The sequence below is a fragment of the Garra rufa genome, chromosome 19 (assembly GCF_049309525.1).
Source record: "Garra rufa chromosome 19, GarRuf1.0, whole genome shotgun sequence".
NCBI classification, from domain to species: domain Eukaryota; kingdom Metazoa; phylum Chordata; class Actinopteri; order Cypriniformes; family Cyprinidae; genus Garra; species Garra rufa.
Window position 1 is genome coordinate 41740162 of NC_133379.1, and position 18675 is coordinate 41758836.

Below are 18675 nucleotides of genomic sequence, written 5' to 3' on the forward strand. Positions count from 1 at the left end.
CTAAAACAATCAGATTAAATGAAGACTAAATGGAGACTGGTGTGACTCAGCTTTAGATCAACAACGCCTCATTCATTTACAGCCTTAGACTCTCTCTGGATTGATCTCCTGTTTGACTTTTAGGAGAAATATTTGAGATAAAGCTGATATTTCAACGAATGCCATTGTGTTTCCTGATTAACTAAAAAAGACAAAATCACAGTACAACTGCAATCATTAGATCATGACCCGTATTCACAAAACATTTTATCTTCGCACTAAGAGCTCTCCTAAATAGCAGTAAATGTTTTTAGCTAAGAGTTTTCTCTTGAAACCTGTTCCCAAAGCTGCTGAGACAAACTTACTAAGGAACAGAGAGAAGTCTTATGTTAAGAGTAAGGGGCGGAGTTGACCTCATTGCTATGGATGATGTCAGCATGCTCATTAACTATGTGCACTGTGATTGGCTGATAGGGGAGGAGTCTGTCAGAGATTTGTTCATAGAAATATCATGGAGCGCGATATAATGTTGCCATATTCAAATAAAGTTTAAAAAAATGTTACATTCAATTAAAGATTTTTCACTAATTAATCAAGTATATATTCAGTTGATTGTCAGTCTTTAACATGTGTGCTTCTCATAAACAATTAGCAGATATGCATATAAACAGCCTTTTTATTACAGAATAGAATAATCATGGCTGATGGTAAGATATGCAAACGTAAATGAAAACCAAAACGGATGCAAGAACAGCTGTTACTTCCTACCCAACGTGTTAATGATAATAACTAATCCAAGGAAAATTTGGAGTTGGGATAATCTCCAAAACTAAAAAAGTTGCGTGGGAAAACATATGTGTGCAAATGAATGCAGAGCGTTTCTAAAAAGTTTAAGTTCCGATGCAGATTTCCAGGGACAGCTATTTCTTAGTGACTTAGGAGTCCTCTTCATTACTCCTAATGTTTCACAGATTTAGGAGCTATAGTTTTAGTGCTAAAACACTGAAATACTCTAAGAGCAAAAATGAGGAGGTCTAAATTTAGGCTTGACACACCCATTATTTTTAAGATTTTCTCCTAAATCGGCAAGTTATGAGCTACTTTTAGCCTTAAGATGTTTTGTGAATACGGTTCCATACAATAAAATTGGACCACAGAATAAAAAAATATAGTATTTTATACTTATTATCTTGCCATTCTGACTTTCCTTGAAATTAGGGTTAGTTTTTATCTCAGTATTAAAACTATATCTCACAATTCTGGCTTCTTGCGATTCTTCATTTCTGTCACACAGTTTTGACTTTTCCTTGCAATTCTGAGTTTATATCGGAGTTATATCTCAATATCAAGTTTTTCTCTTGAGTTAATATCATAAAATTCTGGCTTTTTCTCACAAGTCTAAGTGTCTTGCAATTTTGCATTTTTAAATCAAAAGTTTGTATTTCAATATTGAGTTCATATCTTGCAAATATGAATTTTCTCGCAATTCCAAGTTTTTATCTCACAATTTTGACTTCTCATGATTCTGAATTTATGCCACAAAATTCTGACTTTTATCTTGCAATTCTGAGTTTATATCTTGAGTTTATATCACAAAATTCTGACTTTTTCTTGCAAGTCTAAGTCTCTCACAATTCTAAATTTATATATCAAAATTCATTTTTTTTCTCAATATTGAGTTTATATCTTGCAATTCAGAATTTGCAATTCCAAGTTATCTCACAATTTTGACTTCTCATGATTCTGAATTTATGCCACGGAATTCTGACTTTCATCTTGCAATTCTAAGTTTATATCTTAATATTCAGACCTTTTCTTGCTATAGTTTATATCTTGTAATTATTTTTTTTTTGCAATTCTGACTTTTTTCTCACAATTCATTGTCTGTATCCTGCAATTCTGACTTCTTGCGATTCTGAATTTATATCACAAAATTTTGACTTTTATCTTGCAATTCTGAGTTTGTCTTGTAATTCTGACTTTTTATCTTAATATTGAGTTTATATCCTGCAATTGAGTCTATATATCGAAAATTTGACTTTCAGCACACATTTCTGTTTTTTTCTTGTAATTCTGAGTCTGCATCTCACAATTACAACTTCTTGCGATTCTGAATGTATATCACGAAATTCTGACTTTTCTTGCCAGTCTGACTTTTAATCTTAATATTGAGTTTATATCTTGCAATTCTTTATTTTTTCAGCAATTCTGAGTTTATATCTGTGATTTATAGTTTATATCTTGTGATTCTGAATTTACCACAAAATTTAGACTTTTCCCATCTCTTCTGACTCTTAGCTCACATTTTTTTTTCTTGCAATTCTGAGTTTATATCTTACATTTCTGACTTCTATCTCACAATTCTGGCTTTTTGGCAAAAATCAGATGAGTCACAACATGTGTCGGATAGATCAGTCTCAACTTTCCATCAAATGCAGATCTATAGTGATGGCGACTGAAGGACAATCACACGGCGCTTCTGGAATCAAAATATTTAATAAGTACATAACAAGTATTATACCATGTATAAAATTCGGAATCACAATTCGAAGCGCGATGTTTCTGCCGGGACCGCGGGTCAGATTTGCCACACTGAAAGAGCGAACGGTGAAAGTCGGACAGGTAGGAAAATAAACCGACGGCTCCGTCACGATCTCGTTTCTCATCGTCAGTAAGTGCAATAAAACATAAAACACCACAGGAAAGCGCAGCAGGAGAGCGAGAGAGAAAACAGCCAAGATCACAGACGAGAGGAAAGCCGGCGCCGGAAATCAAAGATTTAGGATATCGCTGTGGGAATGACACACGTCACGGACGAGCGGATAAACATCATACATCTGCGCTTCCTGGAAAACAAAAGCGGAGATCGGAGAGAAAAACGACGTCACCACGGAAAGAGACGAACAGGCCGAGCAACGAACAACCCAAGGAACCAACAGGGAACAGATGAACGCTTCGGATCACGTTTGGGATGATTCAGCAGCGGATTCGCTCCTTCTGGACCGTCCAGCTGAACATGGAGGAACATCAGCGGACGCCTGCACATCTGGAACTGATTCTGAAGCTCTGAGCTTCATTAGAGCAGCCAATCAAACATTCAGTCACTTGATTGTGTCAAGAACACATTAGACTCATAGTTCACTTCAAAATTAATATTTTGCATTCAGAAAATGAAGCCTATTTTAAAGACAATGACATTTAAACACATTTTAACCCATTAATATAATGCAAGAACAGTGATATATTATTTTTTGTTAAATTGCATTTATATATTTTAAATATTAAAAGTAAATATAAAAACGATACATATTAAAAGCATTTACACGTCGTATTTGTTGCACTGCCTCTAATTTTATGATTGTTTTAATAACAAAATTTTTTTTTTTCCTTTTTTTTTTACAGTAATCAGACTTGAGACTAATGTAAAATAAAAAATAAGTCAAAACTAAAACATCTGGACACGTCTGGGATAAAACGTGTTTAAGTGTGTCATAAAAAATAGGCTTATTTTCTGCAATATATTTATATTTTTTAATATTTATTGCATGTATTTTATGTATTTAATTATTTCATAATTATTTCATTGTTATTAAAATTTTTAGTTTCACATTATTTTAGTGTGAAATATGAGCCGGTTGTGTTTTTGACAGGGTTGGATTCTTCTGTAACGTTAAAGTGATTCAGGAGCAGTCTGTGGTCACTGTGATCCAGATGCTGATGATGTTCATGATGTGTGTCGACGGGTTGGAGTCCCAGCATCCGTGGAGTTAGCGGTGGTGAACACAGATGTCAGGCTGGTGTGTGTGTGCATGTGTGTGAGAGACGCTTGTGCGGAGAGCAGATCTTTGTCCGTTTGTTGTGGGTCAGACTCATCGTCCTTTGCTGTATCCGGGGAAGAACTGATCCAGGAGCAGCTGTAGGGTTTTGTTGAGGCTCATGGAGTAGTCTTTGCCCAGGTCGTGGCGGCAGGCGGGGCAGGTGAACACCTCGGCGCGGAACGACCGCTGCAGACACGTCTGGAGGACATGAGACGACACGCCGTTACTGACACAATTACACAACCACCGCTGACACATGACGGCACAGATAGAGTCCTTCACAAACCTTGCAGACGTTGTGTGAACACTCAGTGGTGACGGGCTGGAAGGACAGTTCCTGACAGCAAACACACATGAACAGCTGCTCCACCTTACGCAGGAAGTTCTGCAGGACGACAGGAAGTCATGCATCAGCACAGTGTTATATCACTAAATTACTATTGTTTTTAGTAATAATTTGGATTGATTTTTTTTTTTTTCATATTTTATGTTTTCTATTTTAATTACAGTTAAAGTTTTAGTTTTAGAAACGTTATTGTGTGTTTGTCATTCTTTTAAGGTTGAAATATAAAGTTGAAATATTGCGAGAATAAAGTTGAAATACTATGAGAGTAAAGTCGGAATACTTTGAGAATAAAGTCGGAATACTACGAGAGTGAGGTCGGAATACTATGAGAATAAAGTCGGAATACTATGAGAATAAAGTTGAAATGTTTCGAGAATAAAGTCGGAATATTTCGAGAATAAAGTCGGAATACTACGAGAGTGAGGTCGGAATACTATGAGAATAAAGTCGGAATACTACGAGAGTGAGGTCGGAATACTATGAGAATAAAGTCGGAATACTACGAGAGTGAGGTCGGAATACTATGAGAATAAAGTCGGAATACTACGAGAATAAAGTTGAAATACTATGAAAATAAAGTTGAAATGTTTCGAGAATAAAGTCGGAATATTTCGAGAATAAAGTCGGAATACTATGAAAATAAAGTTGAAATGTTTCGAGAATAAAGTCGGAATATTTCGAGAATAAAGTCGGAATACTACGAGAGTGAGGTCGGAATACTATGAGAATAAAGTCGGAATACTACGAGAGTGAGGTCGGAATACTATGAGAATAAAGTCGGAATACTATGAAAATAAAGTTGAAATGTTTCGAGAATAAAGTCGGAATATTTCGAGGATAAAGTCGGAATACTACGAGAGTGAGGTCGGAATACTATGAGAATAAAGTCGGAATACTACGAGAGTGAGGTCGGAATACTATGAGAATAAAGTCGGAATACTACGAGAGTGAGGTCGGAATACTATGAGAATAAAGTCGGAATACTACGAGAATAAAGTTGAAATACTATGAAAATAAAGTTGAAATGTTTCGAGAATAAAGTCGGAATATTTCGAGAATAAAGTCGGAATACTATGAAAATAAAGTTGAAATGTTTCGAGAATAAAGTCGGAATATTTCGAGAATAAAGTCGGAATACTACGAGAGTGAGGTCGGAATACTATGAGAATAAAGTCGGAATACTACGAGAGTGAGGTCGGAATACTATGAGAATAAAGTCGGAATACTATGAAAATAAAGTTGAAATGTTTCGAGAATAAAGTCGGAATATTTCGAGAATAAAGTCGGAATACTACGAGAGTGAGGTCGGAATACTATGAGAATAAAGTCGGAATACTACGAGAGTGAGGTCGGAATACTATGAGAATAAAGTCGGAATACTACGAGAATAAAGTTGAAATACTATGAAAATAAAGTTGAAATGTTTCGAGAATAAAGTCGGAATATTTCGAGAATAAAGTCGGAATACTACGAGAGTGAGGTCGGAATACTATGAGAATAAAGTTGAACTACTATGAGAATAAAGTCGAAATGTTTCCAGAATAAAGTCGGAATGTTTCGAGAATAAAGTCGGAATGTTTCGAGAATAAAGTCGGAATGTTTCAAGAATAAAGTCGGAATGTTAGGAGAATAAAGTCAGAATGTTTCGAGAATAAAGTCGAACTACTATGAGAATAAAGTCGAAATGTTTCCAGAATAAAGTCGGAATGTTTCGAGAATAAAGTCGGAATGTTTCGAGAATAAAGTCGGAATGTTTCAAGAATAAAGTCGGAATGTTAGGAGAATAAAGTCAGAATGTTTCGAGAATAAAGTCGGAATATTTCGAGAATAAAGTCGGAATGTTTCGAGAATAAAGTCGGAATGTTTCGAGAATAAAGTCTGAATGTTTCAAGAATAAAGTCTAACTGTTTCGAGAATAAAGTCGGAATGTTAGGAGAATAAAGTCGGAATGTTTCGAGAATAAAGTCGGAATGTTTCGAGAATAAAGTCGGAATGTTTCGAGAATAAAGTCGGAATGTTAGGAGAATAAAGTCAGAATGTTTTGAGAATAAAGTCGGAATATTTCAAGAATAAAGTCGGAATGTTTTGAGAATAAAGTCGGAATGTTTCGAGAATAAAGTCGGAATGTTAGGAGAATAAAGTCGGAATGTTTCGAGAATAAAGTCGGAATGTTAGGAGAATAAAGTCAGAATGTTTCGAGAATAAAGTCGGAATGTTTCGAGAATAAAGTCGGAATGTTAGGAGAATAAAGTCGGAATGTTTCGAGAATAAAGTCGGAATGTTTCGAGAATAAAGTCGGAATGTTTCGAGAATAAAGTCGGAATGTTAGGAGAATAAAGTCGGAATGTTTCGAGAATAAAGTCGGAATGTTAGGAGAATAAAGTCAGAATGTTTCAAGAATAAAGTCGGAATATTTCGAGAATAAAGTCTGAATGTTTCAAGAATAAAGTCGGAATATTTCGAGAATAAAGTCAGAATGTTTCAAGAATAAAGTCGGAATATTTCGAGAATAAAGTCGGAATGTTAGGAGAATAAAGTCGGAATGTTTCGAGAATAAAGTCGGAATGTTAGGAGAATAAAGTCAGAATGTTTCGAGAATAAAGTCGGAATGTTTCGAGAATAAAGTCTGAATGTTTCAAGAATAAAGTCTAACTGTTTCGAGAATAAAGTCGGAATGTTAGGAGAATAAAGTCGGAATGTTTCGAGAATAAAGTCGGAATGTTTCGAGAATAAAGTCGGAATGTTTCGAGAATAAAGTCGGAATGTTAGGAGAATAAAGTCAGAATGTTTTGAGAATAAAGTCGGAATATTTCAAGAATAAAGTCGGAATGTTTTGAGAATAAAGTCGGAATGTTTCGAGAATAAAGTCGGAATGTTAGGAGAATAAAGTCGGAATGTTTCGAGAATAAAGTCGGAATGTTAGGAGAATAAAGTCAGAATGTTTCAAGAATAAAGTCGGAATATTTCGAGAATAAAGTCTGAATGTTTCAAGAATAAAGTCGGAATATTTCGAGAATAAAGTCAGAATGTTTCAAGAATAAAGTCGGAATATTTCGAGAATAAAGTCGGAATGTTAGGAGAATAAAGTCGGAATGTTTCGAGAATAAAGTCGGAATGTTAGGAGAATAAAGTCAGAATGTTTCGAGAATAAAGTCGGAATGTTTCGAGAATAAAGTCTGAATGTTTCAAGAATAAAGTCTAACTGTTTCGAGAATAAAGTCGGAATGTTAGGAGAATAAAGTCGGAATGTTTCGAGAATAAAGTCGGAATGTTTCGAGAATAAAGTCGGAATGTTTCGAGAATAAAGTCGGAATGTTAGGAGAATAAAGTCAGAATGTTTTGAGAATAAAGTCAAAATATTTCAAGAATAAAGTCGGAATGTTTTGAGAATAAAGTCGGAATGTTTCGAGAATAAAGTCGGAATGTTAGGAGAATAAAGTCGGAATGTTTCGAGAATAAAGTCGGAATGTTAGGAGAATAAAGTCAGAATGTTTCGAGAATAAAGTCGGAATGTTTCGAGAATAAAGTCGGAATGTTAGGAGAATAAAGTCGGAATGTTTCGAGAATAAAGTCGGAATGTTAGGAGAATAAAGTCGGAATGTTTCGAGAACAAAGTCCGAATGTTTAGAGAATAAAGTCTGAATGTTTCAAGAATAAAGTCTAACTGTTTCGAGAATAAAGTCGGAATGTTAGGAGAATAAAGTCGGAATGTTTCGAGAATAAAGTCGGAATGTTTCGAGAATAAAGTCGGAATATTAGGAGAATAAAGTCAGAATGTTTCGAGAATAAAGTCGGAATATTTCGAGAATAAAGTCGGAATGTTTCGAGAATAAAGTCGGAATGTTTAGAGAATAAAGTCGGAATGTTTCAAGAATAAAGTCTTACTGTTTTGAGAATAAAGTCGGAATGTTAGGAGAATACAGTCGGAATGTTTCAAGAATAAAGAATAAACATGTACCGGTCCCTCCGATAGGAAGCTCATCGCCTCATCCCACAGTTTCCTGTTGGGTTCGTCTTCCTGTATCAGATTCCGCTGCTGTTCTGACAGAACGAACGATTCCACTTCCTTCAGACGCTTGACCGGCGGCTCCTCCTGCTGCTCACACACACCTGACACACACAAACACACACACGTTCACATACAGCTGTGAAATGAAACAGAAGCACACAGATGTGGCGTGTGTCTGTACCCGTGCTCTCTTCTTCATGAGTGTCTGCGCTGCCGTTGCTCTGAAGCTCTTCCTCCATGTTCTCCTCAGGTTTCTCTTCCTCCTCCTCCTGGACTCTCTTGGACGGTCGACCGGTCCGGGGTCGTCCTCTCTTCCTTCCGCGTGAGGAGCTGCCCACCGCTCGCACCGTCGCCTCACGCTTTGTCTTATTGGCCATGGCCTCCAGATAACCAGGAGGATACTGACACACAAACACTTACAGCTCATATCATTCATACATGTGACCCTGGAGCACAAAACCAGTCTTAGAAATCAGTTATTTAGTTACTTTTTTAGTAAAAAATAATTTAATAGTATTTTTATTCAAATAATTGTTGTAACCCCCAAAAATTAATTACAATTATTTCATTATAAACTAAATAAACTAAAATAAGTGGAAGTATTAAATTGACTGAAATTACTGAATGAGAATTAAAGCGAAATTGAAATATTTTAAACTTATAAAAATGACAAAAACAAAAAGACTAAACTGAAATAAAATAAAGCTAAATAGAAACACAAAAATGATGAAATCACATTAAAAAAATACTGAAATTAAAACCAAATTTTAAATTTTAGCTATTTTTATTTAGAAATGACAAAACCACATAGCAAAAAAAAAAAAAAAAAGGTAAATCAAATTACTTCGGAATTAAAACTAAAATAAGAATTAAAGCTAAATAGAATTATGAATACAAAAAAAAAACATTTAAAATGGCAAGAGCACAGAACAAAATTACTGAAATAAAATTTCATAAACAGAAATATAAAAACAACTAAATGAAATGCTGAAGCACTAAAATTACTAAAAGTTAGACTAAAATAAGAAAACTAAATCTAAATAGAAATATGAATATAAAAAAATATTAAAATGGCAAACTAAAGTTGAAATAAAAATAAATGAAACGTAAACAGAAATACAGAAAACTATATCAAATGTTGAAGCAAATGAAATGCTGAAGCACTAAAATGACTAAAAGTAAAACTGAAATAAGAAATTAAAGCTAAATTAAAATATTAATATAAAAAACAATTAAAATGACAAAAGCACAAAACAAAAAAAAAGCTTAAATGAAAATAATTTAAAGCTAAACAGAAAAAAAAATGTTGAACCACTAAAATTTAACAACAAAAACTGAAATAAGAATTAAAGCTAAATATAAATATTTTAAACTAATAAAAATAACAAAAACAGAATAAAAAATAACAAAAATGTAATAAAAAATAAAGCTAAAAAAGTGTAAATAAACATTAATTAAAGCTAAACAAAAATATTTTTTATTAAAAATGACAAAACCACAAAACAAAATTACTAAAGCTGAAAGTAAAGGCTAATTAAAGCCAAAAAAAAAAAAAAGTCAAAACCACTTGAAACTAAAATTTATACTACAACGAAAACTAAAAATCTAAAAAATAAAAGCTCATTTAAAATGTCAAAAAAAAAAAAAAGATTTTTATTATATTATGATGAGTTTTTTAATCATCACACACACAAACACACCTGGACTTTGAGGCCGAGTTTCTTGCTGCGTTCGATCCCTTCCGGAGTCCAGGGGGCCGGCTCCAGATCGTCCCGCCGCAGCAGGTACCGCCAAACCAGGAATCCGCACTTCCCGATCTCCGGCCAGTACTTCACCACCTGACAACAGCGGCACGCGTTACCACGGCAACCGGTCACTCTGCGCTAACATCACGTCTCCATGCCGACGAATGATGCGACAAAGTTTTTGAATAGAGAACTTCATTTGACTTTGTGAGCTCAAGTGTCCAGATCACCGCGGCAACCGTGGCTTAACCAACACAACGAGCCAAAACCAGGAAGATCAAAATCACAATAAATGCCATGTTTTGTTCAGGGTTAATTTGACTAAATATGGCAATTCACGAAATGTACTAATAAACTGTTTTGTTCCTTTTAAACTTCAGTCAAGTTCATCTGACTCAATCAATAATCAATAACGTGTTTTGAATGATAATCTGAAACATTCTGCTCATAAATATTAATTACTTTGAATAAACTCACTGGTAATGTTGTTACTGCTAACTAAAGATAAAAGCAAATCTATTACATTTGTTTTGAAATTAAACAAATATTAGGTGAAACATTTGAGAAACCACACATTAACCATGGTATTTGTAGTAAGATTGTGGTTATACAAAAAAATTATTATGTGATTTTTTTAAGGAATTTGTAGTATACTTCTTTTGTTTGTTTTGTTTTGATAACTGTACAGCCTTGATGGTTTGATGTTTTGTACTGTTTAATAAAAAAATCTGAAAAAAAAAAAAATTGCAAACCTGCTCCCAATTCCCTAAATTGAGTGAATTTAGCATTAAAAGACATTTTAAAAAATTAAACACTTATTTCAATAAATCAAGCAGTTTTCAAGTACTTCAGGGATATTACTATTTTCAAGGGTTTTCAAGCCTTAAGGCGAGACACTGCAGGTGAACAGAGTAAAAAAATAACTAATAGTTAAGACCTTACTTACTCAGCTGATTGATTACATTGATAACTGCAAACAAAATTTGTATTACAAGTTTTCTAAAATGTTAGGTATAATTATGCAAATGAGGCATTATTTAATGAAATATGCACTAACTTCCAGAAATTTCTAGTAAAAAAATCTAAACACTGAATGAAGTCAGTTTCATAATTCTTGTTTAATTTTTTTTATATATTAGAGTCAAAAGTTTTCACAGAGGGGATTTGGGGTATCTCATTTCGTCACAACATAATTCAGCAAAAAACAAAAAAAAAATTTGACAATTTTTTGGGGAATAAAATGTATAAAAATCATAAATGAACAAATCCCTCTGTTAAAAACCTTCAGGATATAGACAGGAACACAAATGTAAAGTTTAGTGTGTGTAAGTGCTGCTGAAGTGGAGATTTATGGCTCAGTGTAGGAGAAAAAACTCTTGGCCTTTACAAATATGCATTGTAATTGAAATCTATTGACACAAGTGCTATTAAAGAAAGACTTAACAGTGTCTTTTGGGTGTTTCTTTCCACAAGTCTGAAAAAACACTTTATGAAACAGCAAAAAGCCCAAAATCTCAAACTTCTAGGTGCATAAAAAAAGCATTTTGTCTTTCCTTAAATTCAAAAAGTCAAATTCAAGTAGCGAATGGATGATGTAATGTTATGTTATATAATGATATTTACTGATGCACACCTTCAACCTGTTTATATGTGAGAAGCTGAGAGCAAATGTTCCTGTGACGATCATTTATTCACAGCTAAACATCCGCACTGACACGTACGATTATTCACAGCTAAGAGCTTTATTTACCAGGAGCTCAGAGCGAGTGTGTACCTTATAAATGCCGTCGTAGCGGTTTCCCTCCTCCGGCGCGTATTTGCTGATCCGTCGGCCCTTCGAGCTGCGAATGACTCTCACCGGTTTCCCCGCCCTCCAGTTGCGAGACTCCGCCCCGTCCTTGTCGTTCAGAGGGGCGTCACAGTTGAGCGCCAGAGCCCTGAGAGGTCAGAGGTCAAGATGGAGCACGTACAGCCACAGTTTATATGCATTGAGACGTCTAAAGAGCAGAGACGCCGCGGGATCACCTGTTCATGTGCGTCAGCGTCTGGTCGAACGAGTGCTCGCCGATACGCTTGTTTCCGGAAAGGTCGCGACCTCCGCTGCCGGTGTAGGTGAACTCGTCGCCCCGATCCTGAAACACACACCAACACCCACATACGTGACCCTAACCACAAAACCAGTCTTAAGTAGAACGGGTGTATTTGTCAAAACAGCCAAAAATAATTTGCATGTGTCAAAATTATAGATTTTTACTTTATGACAAAAATCGTTAGGATATTAAGTAAAGATCATGTTAGATGAAGACATTCTGTAAGTTTCCTACCATAAATATATCAAAACTTATTTTTTAATAAGTAACATGCATTGCTGAGAACTTCATTTGGACAACTTTAAAGGGCATTTTCTCAGTGTTTTGATATTTATGCCCCCTCAGATTGCAGATAGTTGCATCTCGGCCAAATATCGTTTTATCCTAACAAACCATTCATCAATAAAAAAGCTTATTTATCAGCTTTCAAATGATTTATAAATCTCAATTTCAAAAAACTGACCCTTATGACTGGTTTTGTGGTCCAGGGTCACATATGAAATAACAGACGAAAAAAAGTTTTATTGAGACTTTTATGGAAGCTGTCACAATAAAAATAAAAGATGTAATTGTGAGTTTTTATTTCACAATTATAATCACAAGTATAATATTTGCTCTATCAGGCTTTTATGTCTCGTCTAGTGTGATCTAGTGAGAATACAGAGGAAAAAACAGCTCTTTTTTATTCAAAGACTCAAACTGAGCAAAAATATGAATTTGCTGCAGATGCTGATGTTTACATGATGACATAAAAAGATGTAAATATCAGTGGAAAAAAGAAAAAGAAGCAAATAAATGTATATAAAATGTTCATGCACAAGAATGAGAATAAGAAGCATTTCATCTGGGACTTTCATTCTAATATAAGAAAGCATTTCTGGAATCTGCATCTGCATCAAAGGGGACATGGATGCATTTAAACTGCAGTTACAGATGCATAAATAGGCCTAATGTTTTCTTTTTAACATAAAACATTGAATACTGATATTTGAAATAATTTAAGAGATTAAAAAAATAGTCAAAATGTGAAATTGAAAGCGCCAGTAGGTGGCAGCAAGCGATTGTTAATGAGTGAGTCATTGAGATTCAACCGATTCATTCAAGAACAAATCATTTGACTGTTAATGAGTGAATCACTGAATCATTTTTAGCAACCGATTCTTTCAAGAACAAATCATTTGACTGTTAATGAGTGAATCACTGAATCATTTTTAGCAACCGATTCTTTCAAGAACAAATCATTTGACTGTTAATGAGTGAATCACTGAATCATTTTTAGCAACCGATTCTTTCAAGAACAAATCATTTGACTGTTAATGAGTGAATCACTGAATCATTTTTAGCAACCGATTCTTTCAAGAACAAATCATTTGACTGTTAATGAGTGAATCACTGAATCATTTTTAGCAACCGATTCTTTCAAGAACAAATCATTTGACTGTTAATGAGTGAATCACTGAATCATTTTTAGCAACCGATTCTTTCAAGAACAAATCATTTGACTGTTAATGAGTGAATCACTGAATCATTTTTAGCAACCGATTCTTTCAAGAACAAATCATTTGACTGTTAATGAGTGAATCACTGAATCATTTTTAGCAACCGATTCTTTCAAGAACAAATCATTTGACTGTTAATGAGTGAATCACTGAATCATTTTTAGCAACCGATTCTTTCAAGAACAAATCATTTGACTGTTAATGAGTGAATCACTGAATCATTTTTAGCAACCGATTCTTTCAAGAACAAATCATTTGACTGTTAATGAGTGAATCACTGAATCATTTTTAGCAACCGATTCTTTCAAGAACAAATCATTTGACTGTTAATGAGTGAATCACTGAATCATTTTTAGCAACCGATTCTTTCAAGAACAAATCATTTGACTGTTAATGAGTGAATCACTGAATCATTTTTAGCAACCGATTCTTTCAAGAACAAATCATTTGACTGTTAATGAGTGAATCACTGAATCATTTTTAGCAACCGATTCTTTCAAGAACAAATCATTTGACTGTTAATGAGTGAATCACTGAATCATTTTTAGCAACCGATTCTTTCAAGAACAAATCATTTGACTGTTAATGAGTGAATCACTGAATCATTTTTAGCAACCGATTCTTTCAAGAACAAATCATTTGACTGTTAATGAGTGAATCACTGAATCATTTTTAGCAACCGATTCATTCAAAAAGCTGATTCATTCGTGAATAAACTCCCGTCCATTGCTCAGAGACACAAAACAGTGCTTTTATCTTTGCTTGGAACTATTTTCGTTGGCAAAATTAAGCAAAAACAACAATATTATGTCTTAAATGTGAGTCACTTCTTGCTTGACTGAATTTGTAAAGTTGTAAAATGATTATTAAATGTTAAAAAATGGCACACTTTGTGTGATATAGAGCAAGTTAATTATATTAAATTATATAAGCATACAGAAGCATTGTGACTGACTACAATTTAGAATGCCTTTGAATTATTTTGTAGCAAGTAACAAATATGCTTCGGGAAAATGTATCAGAGTAAACAGATACTCCCAGAAAATACCTAAGCACTGTAACGCAGTATTATTACTTTGTTACATTACACCACTGGTAAATAGTGATATGAAATAAAGAAACACTCACAACTTCATCCTCGAATCCTCCAGCGAGCACCAGCGAGTACGAGCCGTCGTTACTGCGTCCGTGAATCCCACCGACGTGAGGCCTGTGGACGCCCGCCTCGCTCACCTGAACACACACATTTAACCCTTTAAATCCTCATATAACAACTTCCCATGTGTTTAACGATAACAATTGTACTTTTTTAAAAGGTTAGTACACTCAAAAATTAAAATTCTGTCAGTAATAATTCTTCCTCATGTCGTTCCAAACCTGTAAGACCTTCGTTCATCTTCACAACACAAATGTTACTCCCATTATTACACTTCTTTTATCAATAAATGTTGGCCAAAATACATTAATATGCAAATTAGATTTAGTTTATAGATACACTGTATACAGTGCCTTGCAAAAGTATTTAAATTTTTATAGTTGATTTTTCATTATGGCGTATGAGATGTAGATTGATGTGGAAAAAAACTAATTTAAAGCAGTTTAACATGATGCTGCAACAAAACAAAATGTGAAAAAATGAAGGGGTATGAATACTTCTGCAAGGCACTGTATAATGAGAAAACACGTTCATGGCCATTTTAAAAACTTAAATACATTAAAATATAAATACTAGGTTGGAAATTAAACTTAATGAAAATGTTAAATAAGCACTAAAATTACTAAAACTAAAATGTTTTTAGACTAAACTAAAATAAATAAAAAAACAAAACAAATAGGCTAAGCTTGTATATATATATATATATATATATATATATATATATATATATATATATTCACAAAACAAATCAAATTTGATGTTATGGTTTGATTTAGTAACTGTAATGTGTGAATCAAATGATGAAGAGCTAAGAATTAAATAATAAAAAATCAAATTAAAATAAAAACTTACTAAAAATGTAATAAATTATAAAAAAAGTATTCATACCCCTTCATTTTTTCACATTTTGTTTTGTTGCAGCATTATGTTAAACTGCTTTAAATGAGTTTTTCCCCACATCAGTTTACACTCCATACACCATAATAATGACAAAGCAAAAAAAAGATTTGCACATTTGACAAATGTATTAAAAATAAAAGACTGAAATAAGTAGATTGCATAAGTATTCATACCCTTAACTCAGTCCATAGTTGAAGCAGCTTTACAGCCTCAAGTGTTTTTGGGTCTGATGTGAGCATCTTTGCACATCTGCATTTGGCAATTATCTGCCATTCTTTGCCTCACCTTTTCACCTCTCCATCTCTGTCAGCTTGGACATTTTCTAGAGTCCTAGTTGTTCCAGTCGTCTTCCATTATGGATAATGCTTCTGTCAACCTTCAATGCAGCAGATTTGTTTCTGAACTCTTCTCTAGATCATCGCCTTAACGCAAGTCTGTCACTGAGCTCTACAGGCAGTTATCTTGGTTTTTGCTCTGATCTGCATTTTCAGCTGTTAGACCTTTTCTGAGAGGTGTGTGTCTTTCTAAATCAGACTCATTCAAATGAATTTGCCACAGTTTAACTCCACTCCAAGTGTAGGAACATCTAGAAGCAATATGAATGCTCCTCAGATACATTCCAGTGTCCCAGAAAAGGGTATGAATACTAATATTTCTAATAAATTTGCAAAGTTGTTACAAACCTGTTTTGTGCTTTGTCATTATGGTGTATGGAGTGTAGATTGATGTGGAAAAAAAGTAATTTAAAGCAGTTTAACATAATGCTGCAACAAAACGTGAAAAAAATGAAGGGGTATGAATACTTTTGTAAGGCATTGTACATTGAGAAAACACGTTTATGGCCATTTTACATACATTTTGCATTTAAAAAAATTGTATGTAAAATCATTCTGTTATCACTCATCTTTATAAAAAATCCTGAAAACTAAAAATGTATTGGTGATTTAAAAAAAATCTAATTGTTTTTGCCTATGCATGTTCATTCATGTCTTTTTATTTTTTATTTTTTTTAATTGAGTCCTGATGTTCTCTTCTGAGGAAATACCATACCTTATGAATGAAATATCATTAAAATATATATTATTATTATTCTTTTATTTTATTCTTTTTTTACTCTATTCTTTTTTTTTATTTTATTCTATTCTTTTTTTGCCATGAAAAATTACTTTTTTTTTTTTATAAAATAAATTATCAGGTCTTAGGAGGCTATAGAGGGTCAGAAAGCTCTCAGATTTCATCAAAAAAAAAAAAATCTTAATTTGTGTTCCATAGGTGAATGAAGGTCTTATGTAAAAAAAAAAAAAAAAAATCAATTGTTTTTGTCTATGCATGTTCATTCATGTCTTTTTATTTATTTTTTAATTGAGTCCTGATGTCTTCTGATGAGGAAACAGCATACCTCATGAATGAAATATCATAAAAAAAAATATTATTATAATTATTATAATCTTTTTTTTTTTTTTTTAACATTTTTTCCGTAAAAAAATACAAATTTTTCTTACATATTAACTTTTTTTTTTAGGTCTTAGGAGGCTATGGAGGGTCAGAAAGCTCACAGATTTAATCAAAAATATCTTAATTTGTGTTCCACAGATAAATGAAGGTCTTCTGGGTTTTGGACGACATGAGGGTGAGTAAATGATGACAGAATTTTATTTTAGGGTGATTTTTAAAGCTTTAAAGCAGTTTTTTCACACAGTTACACTCGTTGTGTTTAAAAATGACCAGCCTTCAAAAAATAGCCTGTAAGTCTTTCATTATGCTATATTATTACCAAATATTGAATTCTGTCTTGTTTTATGTTGATGAGCACAGGTTTGTTTTTGGAACTAGTTTTTGGAACTAGTCAGAGGTTTGACTGATATCTGGAGCTGATGCTTTTTCACTCAAAAACTGAGGTGCATGATCAGATCAATGATGCAATGAGAGATTAACAAGCAGATCTCCTCACCTGAACACGAAACTTCCATGTGGTTCCGACAGGGACGCCGGGAACGGGGCCGTAGTGATTGGAGGGGACGATTGTGCACTCTTTAGTGCGGCCCACACACGCCATACCCTAAAACACACACAACACACACATAATAATGACTCACATCTTGATCTCACTCCCTAAAAACTCTGTTTCTGTCCTGTTTTCCAGTGCAAACATCTAAATTTTATAAATCAAGACACAGTTTTTGAGAAACAAAACATCAAAATATAAGTTCTGTTTTTGAGAAATTGATAAAATTAGTTTAATGCTTAAAACTGGTGCAAATACCCTGACTGTGGTCAGAAAAATACATTTAATTCAAAGGGAAAACAGCCCATTATAAACAAAAGCACACATGACTGATTTCAGACGCAGATCAGCAACTGAAAAGGGGCGGGACGCTTCAGATTCTAGAGCGCATTTGATTGGACGAGATGAAATGCAGAATGATGCCATCAAAACTGTCAATCAGTACATTCTGAATTCATATATGGTATATAATGCAAATTTTGTCATTGTTTTGGAGCACAAAAGTGCAAAAATAAGCTTGTGGCAGTGTTATCGCTAATAACTAAAATGTTGCAAACTAAAATTTTCCATTATTTGAAATAAAACTGAAATAAAAAATAATATAAACACTAGGTTGGAAATTAACTTAAAACTTAACTACTAAAATTACTAAAACTAAAGCCAAAAAATTTAAACTAAACTGAAAAAAGCATAAAAATTAGTAAAAGTATTTAAATTTAAATTAAATCAGAAAAATATTGAGATAATCACTTTTAAAGTTGTTCAAATGAAGTTCTTAGCAAAGCATATTACTAATCAAAAATTAAGTTTTGATATATTTACAAAAGGATATTTACAAAATATCTTCATGAAGCATGATTTTAATATCCTAATGATTTTTGGCATACAAGAAAAATCAATAATTCATAAAAAAAAAAATTATATATATATAATTATAAAAGAAAACAATTCAAAATAAAAACACAAAATATTTAAAGTGACAAAAAAGTTGAATTAAAACCAAAATCAATCAATAGTAAAATACTAATAAATAATTAACAATAAATAATTAGTATACTAAAATGTATTAATCAGTATAAAATGTCCAATGTAAAATAAATGTAAATAAATCAAAGATTATGGAATTCA

General features: G+C 33.2%; 1 protein-coding gene across 1 annotated transcript in view; it reads right to left on the bottom strand.

The window, feature by feature from the left end:
- Positions 1-2456: 2456 nt before the first annotated feature.
- LOC141292224 (E3 ubiquitin-protein ligase UHRF2-like) overlaps positions 2457-18675 on the bottom strand; it is a 59106-nt gene continuing 42887 nt past the window's right edge. Inside the window, exons 8-16 of the mRNA XM_073824197.1 lie at positions 17494-17601; positions 14615-14719; positions 11923-12029; positions 11672-11834; positions 9853-9990; positions 8334-8553; positions 8102-8253; positions 4084-4182; positions 2457-3995 (exon numbers count right to left, since the gene is read on the bottom strand). Coding sequence (XP_073680298.1) covers positions 3849-3995; positions 4084-4182; positions 8102-8253; positions 8334-8553; positions 9853-9990; positions 11672-11834; positions 11923-12029; positions 14615-14719; positions 17494-17601 — 1239 coding nt within the window. The 3' untranslated portion in view covers positions 2457-3848. The remainder of the gene's footprint in view (positions 3996-4083; positions 4183-8101; positions 8254-8333; positions 8554-9852; positions 9991-11671; positions 11835-11922; positions 12030-14614; positions 14720-17493; positions 17602-18675) is intronic.